At 41.7% G+C, this 17,092-nt stretch overlaps 2 protein-coding genes across 3 annotated transcripts in view; one reads left to right on the plus strand and one right to left on the minus strand.

The window, feature by feature from the left end:
• Positions 1-8,582, plus strand: part of fancl (FA complementation group L) — a 42,451-nt gene extending 33,869 nt beyond the window's left edge. The window contains exons 10-14 of the mRNA XM_049600634.1: positions 540-585; positions 3,019-3,100; positions 3,875-3,991; positions 7,580-7,651; positions 8,074-8,582. Coding sequence (XP_049456591.1) covers positions 540-585; positions 3,019-3,100; positions 3,875-3,991; positions 7,580-7,651; positions 8,074-8,109 — 353 coding nt within the window. The 3' untranslated portion in view covers positions 8,110-8,582. The remainder of the gene's footprint in view (positions 1-539; positions 586-3,018; positions 3,101-3,874; positions 3,992-7,579; positions 7,652-8,073) is intronic.
• Positions 8,583-8,733: 151 nt separating this feature from the next.
• Positions 8,734-17,092, minus strand: part of vrk2 (VRK serine/threonine kinase 2) — a 40,045-nt gene continuing 31,686 nt past the window's right edge. For both annotated transcript variants that reach the window (XM_049600625.1, XM_049600624.1), the window contains exons 11-14: positions 15,509-15,687; positions 10,337-10,513; positions 9,820-10,014; positions 8,734-9,555 (exon numbers count right to left, since the gene is read on the minus strand). In XM_049600625.1, the coding sequence (XP_049456582.1) occupies positions 9,049-9,555; positions 9,820-10,014; positions 10,337-10,513; positions 15,509-15,687 (1,058 nt within the window). In that variant the 3' untranslated portion in view covers positions 8,734-9,048. The remainder of the gene's footprint in view (positions 9,556-9,819; positions 10,015-10,336; positions 10,514-15,508; positions 15,688-17,092) is intronic.

A 17,092-nucleotide genomic window follows, 5' to 3' on the forward strand; every position in this document is an offset into this window, starting at 1 on the left:
TCTCCGCAGACACCGGAGCCAGCCTGCAAGCTTCGGCTTCAGCTTTCTATTTAAGTCCCCGTCAATTGTCGGCCATTGTTTCTGTAAACCCAAGGTCATGCAACTCCTAGCCTGTTGCCTAGCAATGCAACTCAAAAGATATTAAACACATACACACTTCAGCCACCAAGACGGGAGGCAGGCGGCGACCCTCAAATACGAGGGGTCGCGCAGAAATATTGCTTTTTGCATGTAGGAATAACAAATAGTGAAAGTGATGAGTGCTGCACGGAGACAAAGCTCCCCTGTGGAACAGAGGAAGCAATGATGGTTCATATCTGACAGTGGTGACGCCGCTGTCTGTGGTGAACAGGGCTGTTGTCAAATAAGAGACGGCGTTTGAGGGTATGCAGAGTATGTTTTTTTAAGACAGTCTAATTTTCTCAGGGCTTATATACAATAATAATGTATCTGCAGGTGCTTGAAATCAAATTGAAGGCTTTTATTAGCGGCACAGTTTACATCCAAGCCAAATAATTCCCTTTCTTATGTTGTTGCAGTGGTGACTCCGCTGAGGAATAAGCTGAACGCCAATATGCACTTGTGGTAAGGTTCTCTGCATCAGCAAGCTCCTATTTGGGTTTTGGATCTTAAGTTAAAACAATATAATAATTTGAACTCTCAGCAATCATATCCTGATGATTTTTGATATTATTAATTTCTAGTGAATGATAATGTTTCCTGTTGTCTCAATGTCTTTAAGCTGTAAATTTAAAAAAAAAAAAATGACTTATTTAAGGTTTTACACATATGAATAGTTTAATAGATTATATATATGTGGATCACTATACATCAGTTTCATTGTTTCATGGGATTTTCCATTACTGTCAACAAATCACATGAAAAGATCAAAGCCAGCAATATATTTCTTTTCTGAATACTTTCTAAATGTCTTACCCTCTGTGTGGCTCTCAGCCCCAAGACCATTGGTTCCTGTTAGAGATACACAACATTAAAGCTGCACAAATCTATATTTTCATATTAACAATGTGCCAGATGGCTACATGTAATGTGAAAGGGTCCTTCGTATCGATGACCCCACAGATAATTTTCACCAGACTACTGCTTTCCTCAGTTCTACGGAGTGTTTCACCTTGTTTTCACCTTTCAGCTCATTCCTTTTTGTTTCTCAGACAGTAACCTTTCCGTTGTGGCGTGGTGTATACATCTGCATCAACTCAATGCCATACCTACATTGTAGGCTCTGTGAAGACGTGTACCCTACGTAGAAGCCTACGCCGTAGCCTGTCATGTACCTTCCCAGACGTGTAACTACACGTCATGATGGCACAGACCTCCCGTTTATTTTTGTACACTGAAAACCATTTCCCTTTCTTTTATTTCACAGATAAGAAACAATAAATTGTGAGGACAGTAAAGCCCCCTCAGAATAGTATTTGAGGTCTTGTGTGATTTATCCTGGCTTCATATGAGTCGAGGAAAGACCGCTAGCTGCTAGGCTAATTTATGCGATGTAAAATGTCAAAGGCTTTTGCTATTAACATTAGCATGTTGTATTTGTGAGGAAAATGAGTCTAGTACAAGACAACTGTTCTGAGTTGAATTTTGTGACGTTACATTAGTTAAATGCTGCTTTTTGATATCATAACATGTGAGAAGAGGAAAACTGCCAGCCACTAGGCTAATTTAAGGTATGTAAAATGCCTTAGACTTGTGCTAATAATGCTAGCATGCTTCACTGTTTTGTCTGTGATCCTTGTGAGATAATGGAAATGAATTTTGCGCTTTGGTTTAATAGTGTTGCTCTCAAGCCATGTTTTAGGTGTGTCGTAGATGTGTTAGTTGAATCAAGGAAACTCAACACAGTGGCATAGAAACCCCATCGCCAACTTACACTGTGGTGGTGAAATTAAAGAGCAACACAGGCACACCACCGAACAAGTATAAATGCTCACAATGGTGTAGGCTACCTGCATAGGCTATGTGTAGGCTCTGCGTTGAGCCTGTGTACAACTATAAACCGGCCTTCAGCGGCAGCTGTTTTCAGTTAATAGCTTTGATAAACCCAGTGTATGCTACCTGCAGACAAGTTAGCAACCAGATGGTAGAGCATTAGGCAGCTACAGAGACAGATATTTTTTCCTCAGGGGTTGGTGGAGACCAAAACAGAGGTGAAAGGAGAGTGAACATTGGGCCTTCATGCATCAGGTTGCCAAAAACACAACTTAAAGTGAATGTCCCTAAGTTGCCAAAACATGGATAAATGCTGCTGTAAAAACGAGTTACAAATATGTAGATTCATTTCTGAAAAAGGTTCAGTAATTTCTGCTCACTGTAGTTTTTTAATTAGACATAAGATAAAGTACATTTGTTGGGGACTATTTTCTGATGCGGATTAATCCACATTTGGTGCTGTAGTATTTGGGTCTGCCTGAGGGTAGGATTCAGCCAAAAAAACAAAACTACAGTTTGTGTTCATGGTAATGAAGGAACATGTCAGCCAGTGCAACAGTGTGGCTCACTGATGTGTTTTCAATAGTTTGAAACAATGCACATCAATGGCACAGAGGAATAAGATACATCAGGCTTCAGTACACACACTGTACTTGGTAGTAGACACATCCCTGGTTCTTTTTTGTCTTTTCTATGGATTTGTTGACTTTGAACATATCGCCCAGTCCTGTTTTTATTTTTTTCAGCATTATAAACCATGCATACCAGTTCTACGACTGATTATCACTCTGATGAAAAAAAGAAAAAAAGACTAATTTTTCAAGTAAAGCCCATATTTTTAATTTCACCACAGGTTTTAACATTTGCCTCTCTGCATGACATGTCTGAGGAAAATCTCCCTCCACCGCTGTTCAGTCTGAAGCAATGCTTGTGCTTTTTTCCTTTTTTTTTTTTTTTTTTTTAAACCAATGGTGAAAGTCTCCTAATCATCCCCCAGTGTCTTTGCAGGCTCATTTGCATGTGGTTAATTAGTGTGTGAAGGAGCTGTCTGTGGTCTGCTGGCAGGAACCTGGACTCCAGCGTCTTGCACAACCTCCGGGATGTTTTGGAGATCGAATTCCCGTCACCTGCCACCCACGAAAAATCTGTATGTGACACAGTTGCCCCCTTTCCATTTCAAACATGTCCATTCCCATCACGATTACCTCAAGGAGCTCTGTGTGTTTACATCCATGCATGCATACTCCTGTTTGTGCGTCTGTTTGAGCTTCAAGTTATAAGGGGGCGGACATACGCTACTGCCTATTTTTCTGTTTATTTCCATATTTCTCTTTCTCTCTGTGTTTTGTTTTTTTCCATGAGGTGGGCACAAATTCTCCTTTAATTGGGTTGTTTACAGAAAAGATCATTAGAATAACAAAGATGGCAGAATTCTCTGCACTATCAAATCGCTTTAATCACGCAAAACCATTTATCTCTCTTTTTTTAACACTCGTTCTTTCCCCTCCCCTCTCCGCGGATGGGTTAAAAGGGCGTCGTGTTTATCCGCTGTCGCTGCGGTGATTAATGCCTCGGCTTCATTAACATTCAGAGGAGTGCAAAAAAGTTGAGTTGACCAGATGTTGATTTTTTTTTTTTTTTTTTACCTGCCATCCTCTCTCTTAATGGATAGCTCCAGAAAAACAGGAGCTTCTCATTATGCCAAAATGCAAACGAGAGCAGAGAGAAAAGTGTGTGACGGTGGGACTGCAGAGAGAGAGGCAAAGCTCGGGGTGTTACAGGGTGATGTCAGCACTGGAGTTTTAACTAGACTAGTTGTTTTACACTAAGTGGTTACAGCGGACATGTCCAAATCTTAAGCATCTGTAGCCATGGAGTACGTGAGAAAGCATGCTGAATATTTATTTCATTGTGTGTGTAGAGCTTCAGCGTTGAGTGTGGGATCTGTTACTCCTACCGTCTTGAAGCTGCGATCCCTGATCAGGTGTGTAATGACCCTCGCTGTGGCCAACCCTTCCACCAGGCCTGTCTGTATGAGGTATGGACACACATACACACACACACACACACGCATCCTTGGACCCATATCTAGGGATGCACTGATCTGGATTTTTTTCAAGCAATACTGATTACCAATAATTTCACATTTTTGTATTTTAAAAAGAAATGCATAATCTGTAGTTTATGAACACCTGAGGGTAAGTAAGGCGTAGACTTAGTGAGGAAATATGGCTGATTTAATATTCCATAGCTCTGACCAAACAAATCAAACTGACATCACTACAAACAAAGATCAGTTGTGACTCTTCCATACCTGCTGACATTAGGCTGTGAAAAAGAGGGAGGGAGTTTTTTTTTTTTTAATCAGTATTAAATTGTAGTTAACAGTAAGAGAGAGAGAAATGATGTTACTGTGTAATTCTCTGGTGTATCAGTAACAAAGACAAACAGTAACAGCTGACTCATATAAACGGGTTGAATGCACATTGGCAGGTTCTCATTACATCTGGTGTATGAAATGTTTATATCGTCACAGTGCATTTTTATAAACACACCTAGGCGCCATCTCACTGAGCCACGATAGACTAGCTTACAGCTACCAAGTGGAATAGCACTGAGCTACTGATTCACCTCACACATTAACACTTAACTCAGACAAACAAGCGTCCGTGTCACACACACACACACACACACGCACACACACACACACGCAGAGGTAATGACACATATAATTGATAGCTCTAGCATCACATAGCTTGGGTTATTAGTAAGTTTAACAACAGAGTCAAGCCTTTTAAAAGCTTGGTGTTGGATGTTAGCTGCTGCTGCTAATTAGCTTGTGCTAACACTCGGGAGACGGTCCTTCAGCTCTGTGTGTAACCTGTGTCGGGCGGTTGGAGATCAGACTCGGCGCAATCCTTTTGTCTTCCTCTGGAACTGTGAAAGACATCCACACTGCAACATTTTTTTGCTCAATATAATATAAAATAATATAATATGCATCATTTCTTAAGTTTATTATTGCCTGAAAATAAGAATTTGTGTTTTCCTTACTTTAGAATGAGATGTTCATCTCCATAGGGAGCGTGTCCTCATCTACAGAGATTCCCATGTTGCATTGCTGTGTCTCCACAGTAGCACAGCACAGACCAGCTAAACATCAGCTCCATTCATGGCCATTCGCATTGACCACTGTAGTTAGCTGCCCCTCCGTGACGAGAGTGTGTGAAAACCACTGTTTCTCATAATGTGAAAGTGACCTGGTCCATAATTCTGTGTATAATCTGGCTCAAGGTGAAAGTCTGCTAAGTGTCTGGATCAAAAATGAGGTGAGCACACATTAGCAGTTGCCGGGCAAATGGACAGTCTGCGACGTGCCAAAGAGTAAAGAAGAAACACTGATTTGTAACGTGAAACTGCTTTATCTGGTGTTTTTACCGGCTTAAATCATCTGGTCTGTTTGTTTAGGAGAGGAAGAGAGCTCTGAGGTTAATTCAGATCCCGGTAAAACCCTCCTGAACAATGAGTTCTAACAAGGAGAAGTCTCAACTAGTCCTTACTGTTAGATTCTAAATCTCCATAAGTCTTAAACACTAGACCTTTAAAACCAAGACTTAACCCTCAAAGAGGCCTGTAAAAAAATGAGAAACTGCCAAAATGTCCTCACTCTGTGATTAAAAACATCACAGACATACACAGGGCTCTGTGGGGAGCATTTACAGATTTCCTTTTCCTCATCAGTGGGCTTCCATATTTATGAAAAACTGAAGTCATGAAACCAAATACACAGAGGTGTCACTTTGAGGGCTTCAGTTCAGCATGGTAAAATAACTTTACAGATAATGGAGATGCTAAAGAATAAGTTAAAGGGTTAGCTTCAGTATTGTGGAATAAACTGTAGCGTTCTGAATGTTTATGAACAGCCCCGGACTTCTCAGACTCTTTTAGCAAGTTACAAGTAGTTATTTTCAAAAGGAAGACTTTTTATTCATACTTCCATCAAAAAAATAGTTTCAAATTTCAAATATAGTAATAAAACTTTTGTTTAACCAAAAAGAACCCTTCTGTTTTTAATTCCTTTCGGGATCATTCTGGCAGATGGTAACAATCATTCTGTGATATTGTGATATTTTCTGACAGTTATTGTACCATGAAAATCTCATAGCGTTGCAACCCTATGTGCATCCCTTTTCCAAATGATGTAACTGTTTGACACCAGTCTCCTCTGGAAAAGCTCATTTCTGTGGAGACTTGTGCGGTGCTGTCTGGTCAGAGGAGATTCTAAGTATCTTCACAGATGGCAGCGTTAGAATAGCTGTTATTATTATTGTTTTTTATTCTTTACCCTGTTTTCGACAAAAATTAGTGGCTACACACAGGTTTTTAAAAATGCTGAAAATATGTGACATACTAAGACTGAAAATAATAGATATGGTGTGTCGCATCGACATCATTAATGCGCCGATAGACGAGGTAAGTAAACAGTAGAAAGCGGCATAGAGGCCAGTGATAATGGTGGAAACTTCTTTTTTATATGCTACATATTCAGTCTCTCTTTCAAACTCTGTGCCGACTAATTTGGAACCATATACAAGCACTGCTTTGACAGAGACGGACATCATTTTTGGAGGCGAAAATTATGGTGGCGCCGATAAATGCCTCTGATTACTGCAGTCATTTGATCTTGGATTGAATGCTGATTGTAACCTTTCCCATTGTAGACCGAAGCCAGATGTTTGTAGGTGTTAGTGGCTTTTTTGTCCAGCGGGAAAGTGGTTGTAGTCTGAGAAAACCCAAAGATAATTTGAATAATCTTTTACTCAATGAGCGGACATGACCTGAACTGGTTTGTTCTAAATAGTAGAAATATATATAAATATATAAATTATATAAAAAAAGAGTCTTTTCATGTGCAACTCGCGCTCAATACCGATTTGAGTGTGGCTTTATCATGTTACGTTCAAAGAACAGCTTTTAAGTTCCGCCTGGAGACAACCACATGAATCCCATGTCATTACCAGCCCATTTATCTGCTTGTCACAGATAAATAAAGAAATCAATGTCACTGGTGTAATGTTGACGTGAGCCAGGTCACTGATGTTTGAATGCAGCCGTTAAGAGCCGAGTTGTTGGGAAAAGAAAAGACATCGGTCCTTTTCAGGTTGGGGATGAACGTTTTTTTAGTGTTCTGTGGACTGCACTATTAGCTCTGATACTGACAGTGGAGTGAGAGTCACAGCACACACAGGGCTTTCTGCTCGGCACTCAGAGGTAAAGAGAGGGATTGTTAAGGTGGACTGGTGCTGCTTCACGACACAGGAAATGAGCTCCATCTGCCTGAGCAGGGATTACTTTGTTTATACACCGTCTGTATTCAACGAGACTAAGCGGATTGACATCTCTTTTTAAAGCCTGGAAAAAGTGGCAGGAGGACATTCTAAAGTTCCACATAAAAGCCCTCAAAATGCTTCAACTTGTCAGATAATCTTGAATATACCCTTAAAGTGTGCATTAATGAGTGTATATTGAAACAAGCGTTCTCGTCACTTGACACTGACACATCAGATCCAAGGTAATGGTTTGATGAAGTGGTCTTTTCTTCCTCTCCGTCCTTCCCTTCCTTCAGTGGCTGCGAGCGCTCCCTTCCAGCAGGCAGAGCTTCAACATTGTTTTTGGAGAGTGTCCTTACTGCAGCAAGGTACGTGTGCACCTCACAGTGTGACTGACAGCTGCCTTCAGTGCTTCATAAAGGCCTTCGCTGCAAAGTCAATAGACATTCAGCATTCTTAATTAGCAAGGCTCTATACATCATGTAACCTTCTCTGTGCTGAGAGGAGGCTGAGTGTGTTCATGACAATGTGCTGCATGCACTCACACTACCCCTTGTGTGATAAAGGAGTAAGTAAAGTATGTGATATCTGTGAATACAGCATGCCATTGATTCAAAGACAGTTTTATTTGTGCATAGGATTTGGAGTGCGTTTGGGAGTCCTTCATGTCCTGTCCAGTCAGAAATAAGAGCCACTTCAACTTTTTAAACAAAGCGATCTTCCATACCACATTTAACTATGATGAACATTAAATAAGCTGCATAAACTGAGGATTCTCTTTCTGTTGCAGCCTATTACTGTGAAAATGGCGGCCCAGAAGTCCTGAGAAGGACATTGTGTTCCTGTCAGCACTGTCTCAACTTTGTGAAACAGCTTGGAAGATAGTGCTGCAACTCAAGGGATGCACCCCTCTATCAGTCAATGCAATGGCTGATACTGGCCACACAGACTGCCACCGACCTACAAGCAAATAAAATGACTTAAACCGATGGCAGTGGCCAAAGTCTTACTGTTACGTCACATGAATTTTGCGCAGGCTAAAAAGCGGGGCTTGAGACTAACATCGTCCTGAGTTTGAGATGAACAGAGACTTTCCCTGGGACACCTTTGGGACCAAAGGACGCAATAAACTCACTACTGATGTGTCATTGAAGCACCCTGTTTCCCTAATAATGCTATAGTGCGTACAATAAGTCCATGTTTAAATCAGCAGGATGAGAGCTAGTTAACACTGTGATGTGTTCAAGCTCTATTCAGTAAAAATGAACATTATTATAATGTGTTCAAATGCAGTCTTGTGAAATTTTGTTTTTGGCAAGATACTTGAATAAATACAGTTGTTGGATGCAGAAATGCGTTGATGTTTTCACAATATAAAAGAGATAAAGATACTATGTTTTAAGATATTTCATGAATTTGTGCTCATTCAAAGGTGTAATAAAAGGCTGAATAAGTTCAAGACCTTTTTTAATGAAGATTGCTTTGTTTCCCTGACACAAAGAGGAGGAGATAAACAGTCCCTCCAGGATATAGCGAACACAAATTCAGCCAGTCCCCCTGAATTCTGCACAACTTTGCAATTTCAGGCTGTAACAATCCCAAAAGAAGCCTGCAAAAATTTGAGGGGACTCAATACGTAATATCAACAACAACAACAAAAAAACCCCCACTAGTATCAGCAATTGGCCTAATTGTTAAACATCGGTGTTGGCCCAGAGTTTTACTATCAGTGCATTGCTATCATTAGCCTGAAAGTTTCTCTCATTCATAAAGGTTTATATGCACTTTGGCAAACACCGAGAGCAGCACCCAGGAAAAGGAAGACGCCCAGAAAGACAAACCAGGAAAAGAGTCCGTTCCTCTGTGTGGGAGCAGAATCCTGTTCCGGACCCCTGGCAGCAGACCCTTTCCAATCACCAAAGCAGTGTCTGTGTTCGCAACTGAGGTCGCTGTGGCAACAGTGTCCATGGCTGTGACATGTTCTGTGGTGAAGCACTCTGTGGGGCTGACGAGTCCAGAGGTGATTCTGGTGAATTGGAGGAGAGCCACAGTCTTCCTCCAGCCTTCGACCCATCCACCCCTGGTTGGCAGACTCACAGGGAGGTAGCAGCCTTTCATCCCATCTCTCTCTGTAGCCCATGTATTCTTGCTCCTTGACATCACAGTTTGTCAATATGTGATTTCTCCTTTGTGAGTGGAGTCGTCGTTCCCATCTCTCTGGGGTCACGCTGGGGTCATCTGATTTTCTGCCGCTCCATTTGGATTTAGTTTTCTGTTGAAGAGGTAATTCAAGTGTTTGCTCTTTTACAACTGGCAGGAACCTTAACAATTTTTTTTCTACTGTATGTGAACGATTGATTGGCAACTGAATACTTGAATCACAACAAAAAGTCTGAATGTTTTTAAACATCTTTATAGAGGGTTTTCTAGCAATAAAGTGCTTGGTTTGGAGCCATATAAACAAGTGTTAATACACACAGCAAATTAAAAGCAGTCATACGAGGAGCCTGGCTGCTATGGCGTCTTGGCCTCACACCTGTTTAGACTGAGCTCTGGGGCCTACTGGAGGGCCTCTCAGGTAGCATGCAGGAATGGGTCTGGATCTGCCTTCCACCTCCATTTCTTCCTCTCCGTCTTCCTCCTCAGTTTCACTGCTATCTTCGTTATAAGTCACAGGTTCACGCCTTGGCCTCAGTGATCTGGCAGCAGGCAAAACCCTGTCATCTTCTTTCTATAAGCAAACATAAAACAGCAGTTTATATATATAATACAGTATTTCACCATTTACAAATTGAACATGAGGGTTTCCACCTAGTTGCTAGCAGCCTTGGTTTGTTCAAGTTTAGAGTCATTCTTTAGTGAGGAAGAGTGATCCACCTTTTCATTTTACAAACCTGCTCCCAAAACTATTAAACAGGGCCATCCCCAAACCATATACAGGGAACCAATTTAACTGGCAAAGATTACAAGTAGGCACCACTGCCATCTTCATTGAGGATCTTTTCCTTGTGGCTAAGTAATGTCTATGAACCCTGTGTTGTCTGAGACCTCACCTGTGCCTGAGGTTTACTGAGGGGCGGTCCTCTTATGTAGCGAGCTGGCACTGGTTTAGACTTCATCTTCTCTTCTTGTTCATCATCATCATCATCATCATCATCATCATCATCATCATCATCCACCTCTGTGACCACAGCCTTGGCTTTGGAGCACCCTCTGGCTCGTCCTGCTGTCTGTTGAGATGAAGATGGATAATTAGAGCTGCATATTTTCATATCCTTCCTGCTCCACCGATCTCTCACGGGCATTATTAAGCTGTATTCATGTATCAGGTGCTGCTGTGTTACCATGTGTTTTAAATATCTCTATAAAATAAACGAGTGATAGCTGCTTTTGTATGGCAACTTTTATCAGATGACACTAAAAGCAGGGTTTTTGTTTGACTAGTTTCTCTTAAATGAAACTTTGTCTCACTGCATCACTATAATCATCAGTAAAATAATAATATATTTATACAACACTAGTGGCAAATGATTCAGTGAACATGCCCGCTGAATGGCCTTTATCTCTGCTGACATTTACTCTCCGCACTAAACCGCCAGTAAATGGCCACTTCTGTTTAACTAGGGATCAAACTGGCCAGCACTTTAGCATGGAAATTAAATGACACAAGGAGAGGAGAGGAAATCAGGAGCATAATTGGAGACACCCTGTGCTGTGGAAAGTGTGTGTCATCAACTTCTTCAAATTGGGCCATTGAGAGGGCACTCGCTGGGCCCGAGGGGTCAAGAAGTGATTCTGGTGAATTTGAGGGGAATCACAGTCCTCCTCCAGCTTTAGACCTGCCAGCCCCTGGTTGACATACTCATCGGAGGGCAGGAGCACTCTCCCTACTGCTGTCACGTTTCTCCCTCAAGAAACAGGACTCTTTGTGACCAACACTGGATTTGCTGAATGTTCACTGAATGCAAAAATATTTCAAATAAAATATCCCCCACTGACTGACTGCATTTATGTTTTAAATAAAAACCTATTAGCCAATGCTTCAAACTCTTTATAAGTGTTAACACTTTATGTAGCAAGCACACACACACACACACACACACACACACACACAGTAACATTAACATATTGTCACTAGGCAACACCATATATACATTACACACCACTTTATATTCCATACTCAGTTACAGCCTCACAGTTGTATGCCTCAACCAGCCACTCAAGTTGCAGTTTACATCCATATATGTGCAGCGGGCAATGCTTCAAATATGGATGCTGCTGCAAAGAAGCTACTAATTCTAAAACATGGGTGCATCACACACATCTTCAACCTGGCAGCAGAGAAGATCTATACAATCAGCCAGTTTCAGGGTGGGCACCCAAGATTAGTGTCACCAATTCATAATCTGACCAAATGTCTCCCCTTCTGTTCCTGAGGTACGGCCCTGAATAATGGGCAGAAAAGTGTTTTTGTAGAACATTATGATGCCATTATGATGACCTTTTGGATATGAAAATGAGGGAATTTTCTTTTTTCTAATTTGGCACAAACGTTCACCTGGACTCAACAATGAACTGATTAAATATTGATGGTCAAAGGTAACTATGACCTCACATCCATCTCATTCTCACAAATGCGATATCTCAGGAGCACTTAAAGGGAGTTTCTTCAAATTTGGCACAAACATCCACTTGGACTCAAGAATGAAGTGATTAGATTTTGGTGGTGAAAGGTCAGTGTGACCCTTCAAAATAATGTTTTTGGCCATTACTCAAGAATTCATACAATAACTGTGATGGAATCTGACACAAATGTATATCAGGATAAAATTATGATTTTTCATATCCAAAAGGTCAAAGATCAGCTTCACTGTGGCATCATAATATCTGCATAATTTTATCCTAATATACAGCCCTGTTTCCACCAAGCAGTCCGGTACGGTTCGGTTCAGTTTAGTTCAGGTTGGTATGCATTTCTTCTGTTTCCACTGTGAAAAGTTGCGGATGTTACCATGGAACCATACCATCCCCGTTTTTGGTTAACCTTCAGTTGAGGTACCTAGCACACAGATCTGGTTATAAAAGGTGGAGCTAGAAACACTGCAGTCCATTGATTGGTCAATAGTGGACAGTCACTCTGCTCAGGGCTGAGTTGTGGCTGGTTATATGTTAAGTTTAACATACATTAGTAAACTATATCTACAAAATGAAATGATGTTTTTCTCCCTCTCACAACATAATTTAATTAACTGGGCCGACTGCCAGCAACTTTAAGGTGGAACATTTACTTGTAATGATACTCAGTACATGAGTTGATGACATGAATCCATCAGCACACCTTACATTTAAATGTATAAACCTTGACCATTCCATTTTTTATTGTCTCTCATGGATGACATACACTTTTACTGATGAGTGGATCTTCAAGCATTTAAAAATATATATTAATGTCAACCATATTATGTGAACTGCATATACTCTAATCCTCACTTGGGAAAAAAGTCACAGAGCACTGTTCCTGTGGCCTCTGGCTACACTGAGCTTGCCTGAGAAGGACTAAATGCACAAACCCACTATTTTTAAAAATCCCATCAAGAGAGACTCTCACTGCAGCCTGTTCTGTTTTGTACTGAAAATGTCGGCTTGAAACCTCATTCTGTAGACAATAATTGCGGTGTAGACTTCCATCTGTACCACTGGTAAAGAGGAAATACTGCAAGTGCTGGATGGAGGAGTGAGTGACAACAACCCTGCCCACATTTAAGGGTATGGTTTGCAGTGGAAACGCTAAACGGACTTAGGGTCTTGATACATTAGGCCCGTTTCCACCGCAGGAACTTCGGGGTAAATTTACGGGGCTGGGGCCGTTGGTGCGTGTCTCCACCGCAGGAACCACCCCCGAAGGACAGAGTTCCGGAACTTTTACAGGGGATAAAAAAGTCCCTGCATCAGAGTAGGTACTCAGAACGGCCCCGAGAGAGTCCTGGCTGGGGCTTGGGGGTTACTTGGTGCTGACTGGATATACTCAAGGAGGGATGTGACGTGAACAGAAAGCAACAAAATAGCCGGCATTTTTAAAACTCAGCAGACGAGGGTTAGTTCGTTCATATAGCTTCCGCTGCCATGTAAACAAACTCAATAACCGGTCCGTGAAAAACACATTTTTTCCCGGCGGATATCTCAGTTACAACATGATTGAGCTAGCAAAGCAGTTTTGTGTTGATATGTGTGGTATTTATTCAGTTTTGGGAAATCACGATGTCTAGAAAGCATCAGCTGACAGGGACAGCTAACAGCAGCAGCAAAGCTAACATCAGGACGTCATCTGTTAAAAGCCTCCTGTTGTCAGATATGACATGAAACTACTCCAGTTAGCTCAATCATGTTGTAACTAAGACATCCGCTGGAAAAAATATTTTCTTCACGGGCCACTTTGTGAGCTTAGTGAGTTATTACAGACATAGCTAACAGCGTCCCTACGCCACTACGTCGCCCTGGTCAAAAATGGTTGCGCAACAATTACATCACATCAAGAGCCTGGTAACTTTACAGGAACCTTCCTCCGACTCCACTCTCAGTGGAGACACAGCAGTTGAGAGGACGTTCCTGTGGTAGTTCCTGCCCCCCAAATAGTACCAGGAACTTCTTCAGTGGAAACGGGCCTCATGTCTGTGGTTACATTTGGTTCCAAAGGTACAATACTGAAAGTATTTGGTGGAGACAGGGCTTTATTGTTGGACAAGTTATGGGTTAATACCAGCATTTTTGTCCTGCTAATAATACAGCCATCTCTTCAGATTCTGCTGTAAGGCTTGGCATGTACACAGTGCTGTACTGTTAATTTGACTTTCATACCTCGCTGCCATTATGGCTGAATTAACAAGAGCTGATGCTGACGAGTAGTACATGACAGGGGCAAACAGGATGACATCAAACAATGTTTGAACCTCTGCTACTGTCACAGGGGGTAAATATTTATGGGTAGCCATACCATAGTTGGGTGGCCTGCCCAAGAATGACATGATTAGCAGTGTTGTGTGAGCCTGTTTGATTCGAGAGGACTCACTCAAGATGTGAGGATAAGGGTGGGGACGTTGTCATAGCAGGGTGGTAAAGAGACCATTCTAAATGTGTTTTGTGACTTTTTGACTTGAGCTAATCTGGGAGGCAGCTTAAACCAGTCATAACTGTAAATGACACCCTTTTGTTTGAAATGAAAGAAATTAGCTTGAGTAGTAACCAGTGCAATCTTATATTTCAATGTATAAATCTAAGGAGACTGTTTGAAAGCGATCTTGCAACATATACTGATTCAGTTCAAAGTTTAAAGTACGTCCAAATTCAGCCGGGTAAAAGGTAAGTCCAACATTTTTCAAAGTGGTCCCCATTTGCCCATATTTTTGTCTAAGTGACTACTGGGAACAACAATTTTTTAAATCAATCCAGTATTTAGTGTTCTGGCAGCTGTAAAACGGGCTGACGTGTAAACACTCAGGGCATTTGTACGCCGTCAGTTTATGTCATCCAATAAAATACCTTGTTTTTGCCACTGACACTCTCAAATTTGCCATTGCCACACCATTATTTCTCAAGGTGTAACTTATCTTATTAGCTGTCAGACACATAGACTAACGTTGGTGGCAAAATCAAGAACTTTCAGTGGACTAAACTGACGCTGTTTACATCGCAGCCTGTTTCACAGCTAACAAAAGTTTTAGGAAGTTGTTCCCATTCGTCACTTTGACACAAAATATGACATAAAAACAATCTTCAGAGCAAACGAATCTTGAAGTGCCAGCTTGTGTTTCAGTGTGTACAGGGTAAACGCGACTTTTTCAAACCAATGACATGAGGCTCTGGGCCTGAGTGGTAGTTAAGTTAAGAAAACCACCTTTAGTAGCCTCTAACTTTCTCTGTGATCACTCATTTGAAATGTCGATCATAGTAATAATGATTCAGTCAGCTGGACTCTCTTTCTCACTCTTTATCAGATGTTCTACAGTGCAGTTTTGTTGCTTGCCAGCTGAAAAGAGGTCGATGAAGAAGAGATAAAGCTGTTTTTATGTTGTTCAGGTGTTTCACTGTGGACAGAGGGGTCTCTGTGAAATGACACAGAAAAGCTCATGTGGATGCAATTTGTGTATACATGAGAAGGCCATTTTAAAATTGAGACAGCTTCACATAGACAGTCTTTGATACTAGGCCCCTGACCTTGTTGTTCTCACCTTTTCCCTGGTGGGGGGATCTTGTGCCTTTGTGGTTGACTCCCCTGCAGGTCCTTGTGGTATGGAGAGGTCAAGTCTTCCTGTGACAACAGTGGCCAACAGCTGTTTGAGACGCTGGTAGTTTGGCTTTTCTTGGTAGTCTAGAGTTTTTACATAACTGAGGAATGCGGCCACCTCATCTGAAGACAGGAACAGAGTGAATGTCAAACAAGATTTACGTCAGTGGGTTCAACCTTGAACAAAACAATGGATCAAGTCAGATCATTCAGACCATTTAATGACATTGGTTTGATTTTACCAACTGAGACTTTTCGATTCAGTAGTGCTAAGTCCTCCGTATGAAACCATTTCAGGGACACTTGAGTCATGCAGCAGCAAAGATGGGATGAACCTGAAGGTCTCACAGTCCAGATAATACACTGCCTGGCAATGCATCTCCTCACAGAGTAGATTAGGCATGCACACAGCTATGGATATGCATTGTGTGTGTGTGTGTGTGTGTGTGTCTGTGTGTCTGTGTGTGTGTGTGTGTAGAAGTGTCATACACGATGCATCACACACTGGCCAGACAACGTGTATGACACATACTGCGGCAGAACTTGTATCTCTCTCTCTCTCTCTCACACACACACACACACACACACACACACGTAGTTGATGCATACCCTGGCTCTTATCTGTGGCGGGCAGCCGGGCCTCGTCAGCAGAGGAGCACCCGGTCCCAAACATACATCACACAGTAAGCTCTCACACAGGTGTGACCTCTCCTTATAAAGAGGTGAGATAAAACACGACAAACTTTGAAAGGCATGTCAATGGGACAGGTGTTTAATTGGTACAAAGTTACTCAGGAGCTTCAGGTAACTGAGGGAGAGACGGAGTGTCTTATTCTTTGTTAGAATGAGCATTTGATCTACAGTCTGGACTGTTGTTAAGCATTCTTTCTTCACGTTCTTGGGTGATAACCCATTTAAATGTCCTATTAACATCAAGCAAGCTTAGGCCATGTTAAAGCCAACATTAGCCCAGCATGAAGAAAAGCAGCCTGTCATTCATTTCAGTAAAGAATCCCACTGCATTGGCATTCCCTCTCTCCCACCACAGCAAAGCTGAACACGTCATCTGGCAACACACTGTGTTGGCCAGTTTAATATATCCAAACTCATTTTTTCTTGCATAACTCCAAATTAAACGGAGAATCTAAAAGAGACAAACATTTTTCTTGAACTGAAGTCGTAGACAACCTTTAATAACAGCAAAATTATATCAACTCATGCAATATAAAAAATGACACTTATCCAGTCACAGGCTCAGTACTTCTAAAACACATGCATTTTTGCTAAAACCTATATATATGAACAGCCTCCATCTATGAGCAGCATGCCCTGAGCACTTGTGTGTGTTTATGCCAAACCAGAGTTCAAGCTCACGCGTTCCCAGACCAGAAGAGATATGTAATCCCTCCAGCATGTTCTGGGTCTGCCCCGGGGCCTCCCACCAGTTTGACGTGCCCTGAACACCTCTAACAGAGGGCGCCCAGGAGGCATCCAGATGAGATGTCTGAACCACCTCAACTGACCCCTT

This window comes from Epinephelus fuscoguttatus, linkage group LG16 (assembly GCF_011397635.1).
Source record: "Epinephelus fuscoguttatus linkage group LG16, E.fuscoguttatus.final_Chr_v1".
NCBI classification, from domain to species: domain Eukaryota; kingdom Metazoa; phylum Chordata; class Actinopteri; order Perciformes; family Serranidae; genus Epinephelus; species Epinephelus fuscoguttatus.